The sequence below is a fragment of the Balaenoptera acutorostrata genome, chromosome 3 (assembly GCF_949987535.1).
Source record: "Balaenoptera acutorostrata chromosome 3, mBalAcu1.1, whole genome shotgun sequence".
Taxonomy (NCBI): domain Eukaryota; kingdom Metazoa; phylum Chordata; class Mammalia; order Artiodactyla; family Balaenopteridae; genus Balaenoptera; species Balaenoptera acutorostrata.
The window spans coordinates 30,687,482-30,703,377 of record NC_080066.1 but is presented as its reverse complement, the minus strand read 5'-3'; the positions used below and the strand labels follow the sequence as shown (position 1 = coordinate 30,703,377).

Here is a 15,896-nt window from a genome sequence, read left to right as displayed (position 1 = left end):
GAGCGAGTGGGGTGGGCATGTGGAGGATAGTGTAAGAGAAAGGATTCTCGATGTCCTGGGTAAGGAGGCATTGGACAATGGCTAGAATTCAGGAGCTTGGACGGAGCACGTGAGCATTTACCCTAGAAGGGCCCCCTCGGAGCCTTACGAGAGGCTGAGTCTGGGGCAGGACGCGGAAAGGTGGAGAGGGTGGCGGGAAGGACCGCTGTCCTGTTATAACCCGTGTAGCAGACTTTGTCTTTTCAAACTGTTAATTTATTACTTTGAACTAACTGAAAAATGTTGAAAGATGGTATTTTAGTGTTCTCTATCTCACCCTGTAGGTGCCATTAAGAAAAGTGCAGTTTTGTGTGTTGCCAAACTGTACAAATGATTGTTCTTTACCTGATATGTGTGTTTCCACACTTCACCCAAAGAAACACTGGCGCTTGGGATTCTGAGATCCTCCTTCTGGCACTGAAAATACCATCTTGAAGGGTTTTTATGGCTACGAGATCATAGGGAAGATTCTCCCATCTGCCTGGCTTTACTTCCGGCTCTGGAGGTGTGCACGCATGTGTGTATGTGTGCATGTCCATAGGGGACACATACATGTGCGCACTCTTCCTTCTTCTTTTCTAGGCCATTTCCTAAATTCTCTCTATCTTCCTACCTCTTGTTTGCCATAATGTGGACTTAAAGCACATTTATAACTATGTTAAATTCATTGAGTAAAGGTTGATATTTCTGTGAGTGTATAATAGTTCATATAACGGTTTTATTGAAATGTAATTCACACAGCATAAAATTCACCCTTTTAAAGCATCCTTGTATATTTTTATAAACAGAAGGAGGAGAGCCTTTTTTATCCTTCTACCCAAACCTCTGCGTTAAACTTTGTAAACAGGTTCCCTAGACCTCAGAAGGAAAAGGCTTCCCCTGGAGTGTTATTTAGACTGAAACATATTTCTTGATTATAGACTTCTCTTTCTTTACTGTGTTTCAACTAAAGAATTTCTCTGTGAATGTTGTAAATGTGGTGGGAGGTGGGGGGAGAATTAGTAAATTCTTTATTGTTAATAGCTTCTCTTATGGCCAAAGAAAACCCAGGAATTCAAAAGTATTAGCTCGGAGTCCTTAATCTAACAAAACCTTTCCCCCGCTCCTAGCTGGTTTGTCTCCAATTGTAAATTCCCCTCTCAAGGATTTTTAATGCTTAATTCAGAATGCTGGAAGAGAAAAGCTTCATTACTGCTGGTACTTCCCTATTGGCAAATTCAACCTCAGTCTTCCCTTAATTCTCGTTCTTTCTTTGAATAGGAATAATCCTGTTTGTTCATTACAAATTCAGTTCATTGAGGGGGAAATGCATTGAAGATGGTGAATGATGATAAAGCCATTTATCGGCAGCCTCCGGGGTACTAGCTAGGATTATCCTCTGCCTCTCACAAGCAGTGCTGGCCCTGAGTGTTTAAGCAGGTGGATTTGCCCTTCTTTCTTCTAGGGGCTCAGGAATCTGATGGAGAGAAAGCCAGGGAATTTGGATTTGGGCATCTTTTCAGACCTCTTCCAGGAAATTAAGGAATGAATGGTGCTAGTTGGGTTTTGTAAGGGTAAGCTTGAACAGGCATGCCGACGTCTTGACTAGTAATCAATACACTCTTGTTAAACGCTTTGTCCAAAGCAGATCAACATTCCAAAGTCCTCCCACCTCTGGAAGGCAGTTCTGTGGAGTGTGGACTGGGTCTCTGGTCTGGTGTAGCCCTGGATCGTTCTTCTTCTGCTTCTTCCTTGGTTCTTCCCTCCAGGTGTCTCATCTCCTCAAAGCGAGGGCGGGCTCTGGGCTTGGTGAGCGTGGTGGGACCTGGTCCTCGCGTGGGCTGGACCCTTGGGGTCGTGGATAAGTGTTGACTCAGCGAGAGGAGAGGACCACCCTAAAGCCTAGAGCCCAGAGCTGCATGTTCCTGTGCGTCTCTGCCTTACCCTGTGATGTCAAGTCACTGGTGTCTGATCCTTCTGACTCGCCCCAGGTGGGACTGCGGGTTGGAGGCGGGCTGTATACCAGGTGGGCTTCTTCCCAGGTGCGCTGTGGTCTCTCACCTGGCAGTTTCTGAATCAAGCCTCATGAGATGCCAAACTCCATGAAGGGGTTATTGGGCCCCGTAACATTATGTGTCAAGAGCCTTCACAATGTTGTATTCTCTTCAGGGAATCGACCTGGGGAGAGTAGTTCAGATGCAGCAAGTGATATTTCCTGCAAATTCATGTATAAAACCAAAAATGAAAAGGAAACTGAAACACATGTCCTGTTATAACCTATTATGAGAGATTGGTTAAGAAAATGCTTATATTCATACAGTGAAATAGTTTGCTGATATTTTAAGATATCAGTGTATTAATTTAGCAAACATTTGTTGAGCACACATACCAGAAACTTGCCACACGCTGAGGCCAGTATGCCACATAAGAAAGGCACATTCCTGCCCACATGACACCTCTGGTCTGATGAAGGGGAGAAGACATTAAACGGGTGAAGAAATGATTTCTGGATGTGATTAACATGATGCTGAGTTAGAGAAGAAAGAGAAATTGCTGTCCTGCGTGATTTCAACTATGTGACAAACAAACACGCATAGAAAATAGCCAAGAGGAGAATATGCCAGACAAGTTAGAGGTGATTTTTATTTTCTTCTTTATTTGTTTCAGTATTTAATAATCATCCCTCTTTTATAACTAGGAAAAAATAACTTAAAAAGAGAATTGCACTTCAAATTATGCCATATACTGGAATACTTGTTTTCATGTCTTATGAAGGCAAAAAAACCAGAGACTCTCTTGGTAGAAGTAAAAAGAGCATGTTCACCTTTAAGTACAAAAAAAAAGGAGGAAAATGTCTCTAGAATCACCACTGTCTAAACCTTACCCTCAGGTCAAGTTGTCCGCACAGAACCTTCTAGGACAGGGGAGGTCTCCTTCCCTCCTCCTGCCGTCTCCCTGCCGCTCTTTCTTCTGTGCTCCTAAGTCACCAGCACGGCACCTGGGCCCTCAGAGGCTCTAGTGAATATCTCTTGCGGACGGAGAGAAGGAACAGAAATTTAAACCAAGTGTGAGCAACCATCTTCTTGGTCCACTTGTAAATCTTTGGTACAAACGTGGCAAAAGTGCACTTTTAATGCATCTTAAAGTTTCATCACTTGTCCCCGGCAAATATTTTTGGCAAATTTCTGAATTTATAAATTACTTCCAATTTTATCAAATCAGAAAGATGTCAAGCTCTTAATCATCTGAAAAGATGCTCAGCTTCTTGTGTCAATAAGAGAAATGCAAAGTGAACTTCTCTGAATTGTCAGATTGTCCGTCCAAGGCTGTGAGGAAACAGGTATGTTGGTATATTCCTGGCAGGGGTGTGATGTGACCAGACTCCGTGGAGGGCAGTTTGGCAATGTCTGTCAAAATGACAAATTCACATCCTTTTTGATCCCTGCCCCTCCCCCCGCACCATTCTACTTTTAACAATGTAGACTACAGATACACTTACACACATGTGAAATGATATGCTCCTTAGATTTTATTTAACAAACTCTGTGCAACAGCTCCCATATGACAGTCACTGTTCTAAATCTCTTACCATCATTAAAGTCATTTAATCCCCCAAGCTACTCTATGAGGTAGATATTATTATTATTATCCCCACTTTACAGATGAGGAAACTGAAGAACAGAGAGATTAAGTACTTTGCCCAAGGCCACACAGCTAGTCGGTGGCAGAGCCAGGATTCAAACCCAGACTTTGCAGCTCCAGGCTCCTTGCTCTGCCAACCTCAACAGGTACCTCCTCGTGTGACCACAGTTATGGCACTGTTTGTAATTGCAAACATTTGGAAACAAGTTAAATGCCTGTCAAGAGGGGATTGTTAAGTAAGTGACGCGATACCTCTCTGATGCAGTGATGGAAAGATGACCAAGATGCATTTTAATGGAAAAAGCAAAGTGCAGAAGGTGCTCCCAGGTGTGTTGATAAAGGGGACGGGGCAGAATATGTGCTCATATTTGCTTGGATAAGAATAAAACACCACCGGAAGGGTGCTCAAGAAACAGGGAACCGGTTGCCATGGAGAGAGATGGGGAAGCAGCTGGAAGGGGGACTTCCACTGTGTTCCCTTTTATACTTGTAGATTTTGAGCCATTCACATTTGTTGATTATTTGGAAATGTAAATCAAAAGCCCTGAGTACCACAGCTTTTTCGTGTTTTTTTTTTTCCTTGACCATATAACCAATTTGTTTCTAGATTTTTAAATTAAACTTAATTTTTAAAATTGATGTATGTGAAAGGTAATATAATATATGCCACGGTTTTGTTTTTTTTTTAATCAAACAATCTGGAAGAGAAAACAATAAAAACGAAGTCTCTCTTCCATTCCTGAACCCCAGTCTCCCCTCCCGGGCCCCTCCCGCAAGACAGCTCCTACTGCTGGTTTCTTGGATTTTTTTTTTTCTTTTCAGCTTTATTGAGATATAATTGACATGTAGCACTGATAAGTGTAAGGCATACAGCATAATGACTTACACACATTGGGAAATGATTGCCCCAATAAGTTTCGTTAATATCCATCATCTCTTATAGACACACACAAGGAAAGAGGAAAAAAACTGGGTTTTTTCCTCGTGATGAGAACTCGTAGGATCTGCTCCCTGGTTTCTTGGAATTCATTCTGTTCTCCCCCCTCACACAGGGTGTGTGCCGATCCCAAGCTTGGATCAGCCCCTCTTCTCTTGTTTGTCCTACCAAAACTCTATCCGAAAATAAGAATCTAATTTTAGTGATGAGGCCTTTGGTGGGTGTTTTTGGAGACATCATATAGGATTGAAATAAATCTCGATTCGAATTATAGCTCACGGAGCCCTTGTTCCCTGCCCTGTAGTTTTTATTCTCCCCCTTAATGACAGTTCATCACTCGGCAGTTCAAATGTCCAGAGCCTTTGTGGTTTTGAAATGTAGCTTTAGTTTGATCCCCGGGAGTTGAGAATGGATGATCGTTCATAGACAGGCCCTGTGTTTGCTGCACCTGCACCCGTGTGAAGCACCAATACTTCTCATGTAAGCATCGCTCACTGCATTAGGGAAATGGCCACGGAAAGAGCCCAGCCCTTTGGAGACCATGTCCTGGGAGACAGTCAGCTCAGGACGGTTCTTTTAAATCGAAGGACCCACATCCTTCAATCCTGGCCAGGCCAGGAGAGGCCCGAGCAGTGCAGGGCCTGACTTAGGGGCTTTGGAGGCTGCAGGCTTTCAGGACCTGGAGGCTTAGTTGGCCGGGATGATGGTTAAAAGGAAACAGTGCTGCTCTGTGCCCCGCCGTGGGACAGAATCGATTCGTGTTGGGTTGATCCTCTTCTCAATAAACCCTGAGGGGCTGGGGTGCCCATTAGCATGAGCCGCGTGTCCTCTGGCAGGTCACACTGGCCTTCGGCCCCTCGCCTGAGTGACAGTGACAGCAGTGACCTCCCCGACATGGTCACACAGTCCCAAATGCTGGGCACACCGTGGTGAGAAGGGAAGCCGGCCCATGGCCCATGGTCACGTCCAACCCGGCCCTTGTGTGCTTTATTACATCAGGGATCCCGCCTGGACGTTGCAGGCCAGGTTTCCCCTTCTGTTCTCACCTGAGGACACTGAGCGGCATGGGCCTCGCTCCCTGGTGGAGGCGGTGGTTGGGGGGGGGGCGCCTGCTGCCCCCTGCTGCCCCTGCCCCATCCCCGGGCGCAGCCGGCTGCTCTCCCGTGAGCCTCTGTCCTCCCCCCACACCCAGACCAGCGTGGGTGCCAGGCATTCTCCTGTTTCTGAGGAGGTCCTCCCCATGCCCGGCCTCGGCGGACATTTGGGTTTGTGCCACCCGCCAAACTTCCCCCCTGCCCTGGACTAACTGGGATGGAGGGAGCCCGAGACCCAGGGTGGAGCATCCAAAAAGCAGGACTCCTCAGTGTAACCCAGTTACCACATTTGGGGACAATGGGACACGGCTGAGTGCCAGGCCCCGCCCCAGATCCACCCACTGGATGTTCCAAGACGGGGAGGGGGCTGCTGCCCATCATGGGGGTGGGGGCCAATGCGGGGAGGCTGTGCCGAGACCCAGAGACGGAGACTGTGGCCTGGGCAGGAGGTGGGTTCCTGGTTCCCAGGTGACGAGGAGGGGAAGATGCTGAGCTCAGAGCCCTGCTGTCGGGGGAGGGCTCGGGGACCTGAGCCGGGCAGGGCCAGGCACTTCTGTGGGTGACGGAGGCCCCCGGCCAGACCAAGGGGCCAGAGCGCATCAAGGGCTTCCCGAAGGAGGCTCTTGACCCTCGGGTGAGTCTGGGTCCGGTGCCTTCCAGGGAAATTGAAAGAGTGGAGCCTCATCCTGTACGGCACGGCCCAGCACCCCTATACCACCTTCAGCGCCCATCAGTCTCGCTCCCGGATGCTGGAGCTCTCGGCCCCAGAGCCAGAGCCACCCAAGGCCGCCCTGTCGCCGTCCCAGGCTGAGGTTCCCGAGGACGAAGAGGACTACACAGGTAATGAACCTGAGGCCAGAGGAGATGCTCGGTTTTCCAGTGTAGCTCTTAAAACGCGGGCTGTTCCCGGTGGAAGGCGGGGCTAGGGCTGTAGGCCTTCCTCTTTCCTGGGAGTCGTAATAATGATGGTAATTTGCACTCACAGCTCCTCCCTCCCATGGCTCTCCTAATATTTTACAGACCAGTAAGTATGCTTCAAACCAGTAAGTACTCGCCAACCTTCCCAGGCCGGGAATAGAGGTTCCCTATGCCCAACCAGAACGGGGACTTGCCCCCTGGCTAGTGACACTCCTCTGGGGCGCCCCCTTTTCCTCAGGGGCCCCCGTCTTCCGTCTCAGCCTCCTGACCCTCTCCCAAGTCCATCCACTTTCAGTCCTTGTGACCAGAATGTGGGAAGGACCAGGGTGCTACCGGGAGCCCAGGATGGTTGGGCTGAGTGAGCACAGCCAGGAGTTGCTGGCAGTGGAGATCTTGACCAGCCCAGGGGCTGGGAGAAAGACCCAGCACAGGGTCTCAGACCTGATGTCAGAGGACACTGATGCTGCAAGAAGCAGCTCAAGCCTCTCACGGGAAGTAAAGATGCCTCGTTGCAAATCCTCTTCCTCCTGCTGCACCACTGCAGGGTGGCCCTCGGCTCTGGGCCTGCAGCGCTCCACGCTGAGAGCTGGGGCAGCATGCAGAAGGACGTTCCCAGCCGCCGGGCTGGGCACAGTTTTGGTCAGCGTGCTAGGTGGCAAGCTCTTCCTTTCCCCCTGAACCATCCCAGTGATTTGTGAGAAACAGAGCCTTTCTGGTTGGGCATATTTTCCTTAGCTAAATGTTACAGCTACTTGATAAATGATGGGTGAGATCTAAGAATATTGATGCTTTGAGTTATCTAATAGCTTCTGAAAAAAAAAAGTAACAAAATGGAGAATTCCACCAATACAGATCAAGCATAAATTATGGCCGATTCAATTTTAAATTTCTTCTACCGTGCCTTTAAAATGGAGCATTGAATTATGTATGGACTAATCTGCTCTGTTTCCCCCTGTGATTTATAAACTGTGGCAAGATTCAGTAATTATTAATAAAGGACTGATTTTTTTTTTTTTTTTTCCCTTAAAATCTGCTATGACTCTAACTTCACACTGTCCTGGAATCTCACTCTAATTGTTCTGCAGCCCAGGCCGCTCAGTCCTTCCCAAGCCTGGCCCAGGTGGTTAGAGGGGTCTCTGGGACTAAGGTGTGTTTCCGACACTTGGGGAAGTTCCGTGCAATCTCAGGGGCAAGTGGGGCGGGTGCACCAGTCACAGCAGGAAAGAGCAAGAGAGGGGAGGGGGCAGGAGGGGTGTGGCGTGGAGGGAGAGGAGGAGAGGGCTTGTGGGGGGGGAGCAGTGTGGAGGAGCATCTCGTTGGTGCCCTGGGGGAAGCCCTCTGAGTCACAGACAAACAAGCCCAGGTGCAGAAGCCCAGGGAGAAAGAGAGGGTGCTGGGCAGGGGAGATTTTGAGGTGGGGCGATGATTTTCGACGACTTTCTAAATATTTATTTACTTATTTATTTATTTGGTTGCGTCTGGTCTTCGTTGCAGCATGTGGGCTCCTTAGTTGCGGCACGTGGGCTCCTTAGTTGCCAGCAGCTGGGCTCCTTAGTTGTGGCATGTGAACTCTTAGTTGCGGCACGTATGTGGGATCTAGTTCCCTGACCAGGAATCGAACCCGGGCCCCCTGCATTGGGAGTGCGGATTCTTAACCACTGCACCACCGGGGAAGTCCCTGTTGATGCTTTCTGTGGAGCTTCACGCACAGCTGAGGGGTGAGCTGGCAGGGGTGGCTGCATGCCGGGGACATCTCTCAGAGGCATTGAGCTGGTCATGCAGACAGTGCGTGGGGGGCTCTGGGCCCCACCCTCCGTCGGGCAGCGGGGGGCACCAAGCAGCGCTGTGATGGGGGCACACAGGTGGAGAGCCAGCTCTCCCTGGGACAAGGAGTAAAGGGGAGGAGGTGAGTGAGGGGTGGAGAGGGGAGTCCAGCCGCCCGTGGACAGTAAGGATCCCAGGACGGAAGGGGAGCGGGGCTCCTGGGGGGGCTCATGGGGGTGTCAGGTGCCTCGCCAGAGCCATCAGGACAGCTGCCCTGTGAAGGGGTCAGCTGTGAGGTGGACACAGGTAGGGGACACTCTCAACCACTGTCACCCCCTGGCGATGGGGGCAGGGGAGGCAGCCAGAGGCTGAGTGGGTGGAGGGTCAGGGTCGTGGTGGGGCCTGGGGTTCCCAAAGTTAATGAGGGTGTGGAAATGCAACCTAGGGGGCTGCTAAGAGATCAGGAGGCTTGGGGGTTCAGCCCGGAGGAAGGGCGGGGTCAGGTGCCTGGGAGACGTCAGTGGCCGAGGTCCTGAAGGTAGAGGGCTTTGCGGGGATGGCCAGCCTGCTGGGACCCAGCCATCTGCAGAGCAGCAGGGTGGAGGGAGGTAGTACTGGAGAGCCCAGACCGAGGTCCCCGGTAACTCTCCCAGGATGCTTGGTTGCAGGGCACCCCAGGACTGATCCAGCAGGTCTGGGGTGCTCAGGTGCTGTGGGCTAGGGAGCTGGGGTGATGGCAGGAAGGGGGAGGGGCTAGGGCTGCTACAGGAGAGCAGCCGCAAGGGGAGGACAGGACCTCGTGAGAACAGAGGGGAGCCTGGGCTTCAGGAGAGGAGGACACACGGGCTGAGGACAGGGTGCCTGGCCACGCAGGGCCGTGCGGGGAGCCGAGAGTCCAGGCAGCCTTTGCCTGGAGACGTTGCCCCAACGGCCTGACGGCTCAGGGTAGCTGATTCACAGGCCGCAGGGCTGCGTGGGTCACAGACTCACGGCACGTCAGCACTCACCCAACAGGCGGGCTAAAGCATTAGGTAACATGCCCCGGTCACAGGCCCTCAAGGAAGAGACCAGCCCTGCCATAAGGGGGTCTCTGTGCAGACAGCTCTACCCTGGCACCCACCTCGGGCCTCTTAGTGACACAGGGGGCCCAGCGCACTTCTCTTGGGTGGCGTGAATGCTGAGAACGACTGTGATACTTACTGAATCCACCTGGTCCTCCAGGAATTGGTCTAAGCCCATGACAAAACCCATCGAGAGTTCCCCAGTTGCTTTCTAATGTTTGTTTATGCATGTTTTTTATCCTGGATTTGCTCCACTAAGGATTCAAGGTAGAGTTTTCAAATAAGCCTGTGTCAGTCTGACACCCTGCAGAAGGGAGTAGCTGTGATCCAGCCGGCTCAGCACGAGGGTCATGCTGCCCTGTAGCTGGAGCCCTGGGAGGTGAGACGGGAAGGTAGTGGGTCTCTGAGGAACGTTCGGGCTCATTGAGAAAAGGAGAAAAGGAGACACAAATACAAATTGTAGTGAATAGCATGTGCTCACCCAGAGAATGAGTTAACAGCGGTACCAGAGAACACCCAGGTGCATTCTTAGGAGTGATGGTGGCGTTGGGACAAGATGGCCAAGCAGGTGGATGTAATTCAAGAAAGTTTCAGGACTTCCCTGGCCGTCGAGTGGTTAGAACTCCGAGCTCCCCTGCAGGGGGGCACAGGTTCGATCCCTGGTCGGGGAACTAAGATCCCACGTGCCGCAAGGCGAGACCAAAACAATAAATAAGTAAATAAAAGAATGTTTCATGGCAGAAATGAGTCTCGATATTGGGCTTGTCGAGGTCATCTGGTAGAGAGCCGTACTGGGGAGGGCGCTTACAGATATGGACCCAAGCACCCTGAATGGGGGCGGTGGTTCTTACCGAGCTCTCCAAAGCAGGGCTGGACATGGCCGTCACCTAGATGCCCTGGCGGGGTCCCGCTGCCCTTGCTGTTGGGTCGTCCCTGCCTTGCATGGGGCTCCCGCTGGCTTCCTGACTAATCTCTGCCCCACAGAGAGGCCCCGGAGGGAGGGGGCTCTGTGAAGTCCACACACCGCGAACCAGGCCTTCCCCGAGGCCCTCCCGTCCTGTGTGTGGACGGGAGGGCACTGCGCCTCCCCAGTTTCTGCCCCTCTCCTTTCATCCGTTCTCTCACCCTCGGCCACTCGGCAGATATTTATTGAGCGCCTGCCCTGTGCTGAACGCCTTTCCAGGTGCTGGGAAGTTGGCAGTGGACACGCTAGACCAGATCCTGCCGGCGGGGAGCTTCGTCTCCTCCCTGTCCCCCCACTTCTCCTTAGGACTAGGAAGTGGTTCACTTTCTCACGTGAGACAGGCCTGCCTCGGGGAGAGGTGACCGCAGGGGAAGGCGGGGTGTCAGGCCAGCTCAGCGGGGAGGGCTGGACCCCACAAGTGGATTGGGATGAGGCGAACAAGGATCAAGTGAGATGAGAATCGATCCCCAAATCGAGTGAGTCTGGGGCCTGGGAAGGGGTGGGGGCACCTTGTGCTCCAGCACGACCCCAGCGCCCTCCCCCACCCAGACCACAAGGAGCGTCTAGTGCATCCCCAGGGATGAACGCGGCTCTGAAAGGGGTTCACGGGGGGACCCACAATGAGAACCTTGGAAATGTCAGCAACGGTAAACCTTCAGGGAGGGAAGCCAAATACAGCTGAGTCTAACACTGGGAAGGTCTGGAGGCCCTTTAAAGAGTAATGAAGAGGGCTTTGTGCCCCTCAGCAAAGACCCATTGTGGGTGGCAGAGAATGGGGACTTTTGTCTTTCCCTCACGTCCCCAGGAAACTCTGGTGGCTGGCAAGACACCTCTTCTTTGCTTCTGAACTCACTCCCCACCCCCTCCGACAACTAAAACCTTGTAGAAGGTTGTTTTTTCTTCCAAGGACTCAAAAACTTTCATAACGCCCCGCCGGGCCCCTCCCTCCCCACACGGGGAGGCTTTCCAGAACCATCTCCCAGAGGAGGAAGAGCGTTGGGGGGCAAGGGAGGTGGGGGTCCCAGCACAGCACCGGCCCTGGCCCCCAGGTGAGGAGGACACCTGTGGAGGGGCCGCCCGGCCTGAGGGCAAGAGCCAGTCAAACTGGGCTCTTCCCCGTGGCGCAGGTGGAGGGGAGACCTAGGACAGGGGGGCCCGATGGGGTCCCCCAGCTCCCGCATTTTTCTCCGTCGCTTTGACAACACCACACAGGCTCCCAGAGTTAGAATTTGGGGATCGAGGGAAGACAGGATGCCCGCCTCTGAGGGTGAGAGAGGGGGGAGCTGAAAAGGGCTCGGCTCCCGCCCACCCCAGACCCACCAGGGACATGGAAACCCACCTGCCTCCTTCACCGCGTGTGAGGGACATGGCGCATTCTATTCCAGCCTCTCCCGCTTAATTTCTGTCGGATCTTCACTGCTTGGCCGCAGTTTCCTTAGCGCCTTCAAACCCTCAACGCCCCGTATCACGCTGCTCTGTCCTTCACGATGGAAATCAGAGTTGGTGGCTGGTCCAGCATCGTTAACTCTGCTGCAGGGGAGGGCACTGCATGAGGCTGTCCCCTGCCCCTCCCGCCCCGCCGTGGCTGCTCCTCTAGAACCTCACAATGCCCGTCTTCACCCACCCGGGTCCTCACCCACCACCGGCTGTCCTGCTTGTCCTCGGGCCGTCCCTGTCTCGAGTCATCAGACCCTCTGACACTGGAGCCCAGAGCCAGGCTTGGCTCCCAGCTGAGGCGCGTCCCGCAGGGGTGGGTGCTCTGGCCCAGCAGGGGCCTGTGAGACCCGGACATGGGGTCCTAGGAGACTGGACGTGATTGAGAAAGCCTCTCTATGGGTGAAAGGAAATGCTTGTTTCTTCAAGGTGTGTGCCATCCGGAGTGTGGTGACAAAGGCTGTGACGGCCCCAATGCAGACCAGTGCTTGAACTGTGTCCACTTCAGCCTGGGGAGCGTCAAGACCAGCAGGTAAAGGGCTGGGCTGCCCCGGCGTGTCCTGGAGACGCCCAGCGTCCCGCCAAGGTGGCCAAGCTGTGTTCTCCACCCCCGCGGCCTGGCACCATACTTGGGAATTAACCAAACACCCCGGAAAGGAGATCATCCTGAGGGTCACTGCTTGGGAATTTTTTGTTTTTGTAACCTTTTATTCTCATCTCATAAATAACGCGTGACCATGACAGAGAACTCAGAGGCCGTGGCATTGTTTTGTCTGTGCTTATAAACTTTTTTCTTTCCATTTTGCTAAACAAAAACGGGTCGTATTGGGCATGACAGCCACGTGGGAACTGCAGACAGATGTCATCTTAAGGGCCAGTACTGTTCTAAAAGTCAGCACAATCGGCCGTGAATGAGGAGCCCCCATCCCTGAGCGCCCAGGCAGGGGTGCAGCCCTCCTGGGGAGCACATACCCACCAGGGCTCTGGCAGGGGTGCGGCTGGGACTCTCACGGTGTCCTCGGGGCCCAGACACAGCCACACCCTCCCTGCGCTGTGCGAAGACGTTTGTTCTGCTGGCTGGACACAGCCTGGAGACCGCTCACTGCCCGTGGGCACTATCAGTGGGGTTTTGCCGGAGCTGAACATTCCAAAAGTCAGATACCATCATGGTGTTGCCCAAGGAAGCCAAGCATAACCTGCGAGTGCCCCCGCCCCCCTCGGGGAAACTTTGGAAGGGCAGGAGTCCCAGGTTCCCATGCAAGCCCTCAACCCTCTCCTGCATCAGGAACTTCTCAGGGGCATTAGTGGTTTACCTCCGCCCTGGGGCCTCTGTTTCCTCAGAGTCTGCTGACGGGGAGGCAGCTAAGGTTTCCCTCCTGGCCAGCTGCCCTGCCTCGGCCTGACCCCCGTGCTGCCGGGTAGGCGTGGGGCTGGGGCCAGTAGGAAAGTCCTCTCCTGATCTGCTCCCACAGGAAGTGCGTGAACGTGTGCCCCTTGGGCTACTTTGGGGACATGGCAGCCCGCCGCTGCCGCCGCTGCCACAAGGGATGCGAGACCTGCTCGGGCCGGGGCCCCACCCAGTGCCTGTCTTGCCGCCGCGGGTTCTACCACCATCAGGAGGTGAACACCTGTGTGACCTTCTGTCCCGCCGGATTTTATGCTGATGAAAGTAAGTGTGTGTCCCCAGGCCTAGAAATGAGGAGTCAGCCCCTCTCTGGGCTGGGGTCCCCTCTCCTGGGAGAATTTTCCCCGCCCTCCGCTTCCTGTGTACTCTGTCCTCCTGAGAAAGGACCCTTAACGGGAGGGATGGAGAGAGGATGAAATCAAAGCCCTCGGACCCTGGTAGTGCATAGCAGTTCACACCCAAACCTGGCCAGGATGGTTCAAAGTGACTCAGAAATGGAGCCCCCGTAGTCTGGGGTTGTCACACTTCTGTAGGTCGATGTCCATTATTCAGGATGGACAGGGAGGTAGCTTGAGCCAGCGGCTCTCAGGCTCAGACCGATTTCAGACACCCAAATAGAAGGGCTTCCGGGTATGCCCTGCAGTCTCTCCTGGAGCAGTGGATGTGGGCGCTGGGCGGGGTGCGGGACCCAGCACCGGCTTGTGGCCTTGGTGATTGGAACTGGGTGAAAGCCCCTCCCAGCAAGAGCCGCTCAGCTGAAACTGGGGTTTAAGGCCGGGGAGGTTTGCGGGTCTCCGTGAATGAAGAGGAGCCTGCTGCCGGGCATAACTGGGCTCAGGGGGACAGGTTGGTCTTGGCTGTGCACTTTACATAGTGACCACACTCCCAGGAGGGGGGCGACGCTTTCCTCACCTTGCAGATGGGGAAGTGAAGTTGAGCAAGGCCAGAGGGCCCACAGCTAGCAATGACCCAGTGAACTCAGAGCAGCACAGGGGTCCTGCCATCCTGCCTGTCCTGGGAAGTAGGGTGGATGGGCTCTGGGGCTGGGACCTCATGCCAAGGTTTGAACACTCACCTTGGCCTGGAAGAGGCCAAAGAGAGGGCTTGAGTTAAATTGATGGAGGACAGTTTTCAGACGACGTGTTGGCCGTTGTGCAGGGAGGGGGCAGCGCTTCCCAGAGCTTGCCTCTGGCCCGCATCCTGCAGGAGGGGTCCCGTCACAGCGTTGCTCTCACTCCTATGGGGAAGGAGCCAGGGAATCCTTAGGGACATATAAAGCCATGGAATAACCACACTCTTTAGAGGGGACGCAAAGAGTCACAGAAGACACATTTCACAGGCTTTGCAAACGCCTGCCCTGGGCTGCAACCAGACCTGTTTTCGGGGCAGAGGCTCCTCCATCCCTACCCCCACCCCACCCCTGGGCAAGAACCAGCCAGCTCGGTCACCCCCAGACGCCCTCGCTGAGCCCCTGCAGCGTGTGTGTGATGCCACCTGTGGGGCCCCGAGGAGGAGGCCCCGAGCACAGGGTGGTGCTGATCGGGTGCCAGGAAGAGTGACCTGGGTAATCACCGAGACCCAGGGCTTCCCGCAAGGTATGGTGGGTGTCGGAGATTCATGTCTGTGCAGGTGACCGCCAACGTGTCAGCAAAGACCCCTGTGAGGGCCCTGGGTGGGTGGGGTCGCTCAGGGGCACCCGCAGGCCCCACCGGTCACACTTAGGAAGACTGGCACCTCGGTAAACTCTGCTCCGCTGGCTCCAGTCCCGGGGGAAGATGCAGGACTAGAGCACGTCTCCTCTGGAAAGGGCCCACCTCCAAGCCTCAAGGTCGTGTGAGGACTTCACTCCAGAAAAGAGGTGCAAGGCCTGTGATCTGACACCTGGGCACGCGGTCTCCACATGCCTCTGGCGGTCGGTCACCGTGTCACCCGTCTGGAGACAACGCCGGTGACGGCTGTTCCATCAACCCCACTTTGAAACACCCGAGTCTCGTTTGCCCGGGTTTGATCCACATCCACTCTTCCCACCTCTTCTCTTTTCCTCCTCTTATTTTTCTCCAGATCAGAAAAACTGCCTTAAATGCCACCCAAGCTGTAAAAAGTGCATGGATGAACCAGAGAAATGTACTGTCTGTAAAGAAGGATTCAGGTAAGACCCTCCCTTCAGACCTGAGGCGCGGCCGTGGGTATATGCTGGTATAAGTGTCTGCCATTGATTTACCAAGTGTGTGCCACCTTTTCCTAAAAGCTAAAATTTCAGAGGCCCAGAGCCTTTCAGGATACAGATTCCGAGTCAAAATCAGATTTCCACTTAGAGATTGCTGTTTATGATAGAAAGTCAGAGGATGGGGAAAATGTCTACATTTTATGCAACATGTGGAGAACTGGTAAGAGAGAGAGTGGATCCTCTCATAGAAAGTAGGGCTGGCGGCTGGAAGGGTGGGGAGTTCTAACGAAGCACAGAGCTCCCTTTCTTAGGCACCGAGCCCCACTCACTCCAGTTTCCTTCCCAGTCTGGATGACTGAGGGAAGGGCGGAGGGGGCTTGCTCCCTGGAGATACTGTGTAGATTCCTGGTTTGCCCGGCTCCACCAAGCTCAGCCCACGTCTCCTTTAAAAGCATCTTACCGAGCTAATGATTTTTTACTGGAATATTTTGG

The 15,896-nt window shown here is 53.5% G+C and overlaps 1 protein-coding gene across 3 annotated transcripts in view; it reads left to right on the top strand.

The window, feature by feature from the left end:
* The window catches only part of PCSK6 (proprotein convertase subtilisin/kexin type 6), a 192,759-nt gene that overhangs the window by 163,314 nt on the left and 13,549 nt on the right, over positions 1 to 15,896 (top strand). For 2 of the 3 annotated variants that reach the window (XM_057544203.1, XM_057544202.1), the window contains exons 14-18: positions 6,352 to 6,531; positions 6,677 to 6,715; positions 12,262 to 12,364; positions 13,305 to 13,501; positions 15,299 to 15,386. In XM_057544203.1, coding sequence (XP_057400186.1) covers positions 6,352 to 6,531; positions 6,677 to 6,715; positions 12,262 to 12,364; positions 13,305 to 13,501; positions 15,299 to 15,386 — 607 coding nt within the window. The remainder of the gene's footprint in view (positions 1 to 6,351; positions 6,532 to 6,676; positions 6,716 to 12,261; positions 12,365 to 13,304; positions 13,502 to 15,298; positions 15,387 to 15,896) is intronic. The other variant, XM_057544204.1, reaches the window with a different exon arrangement.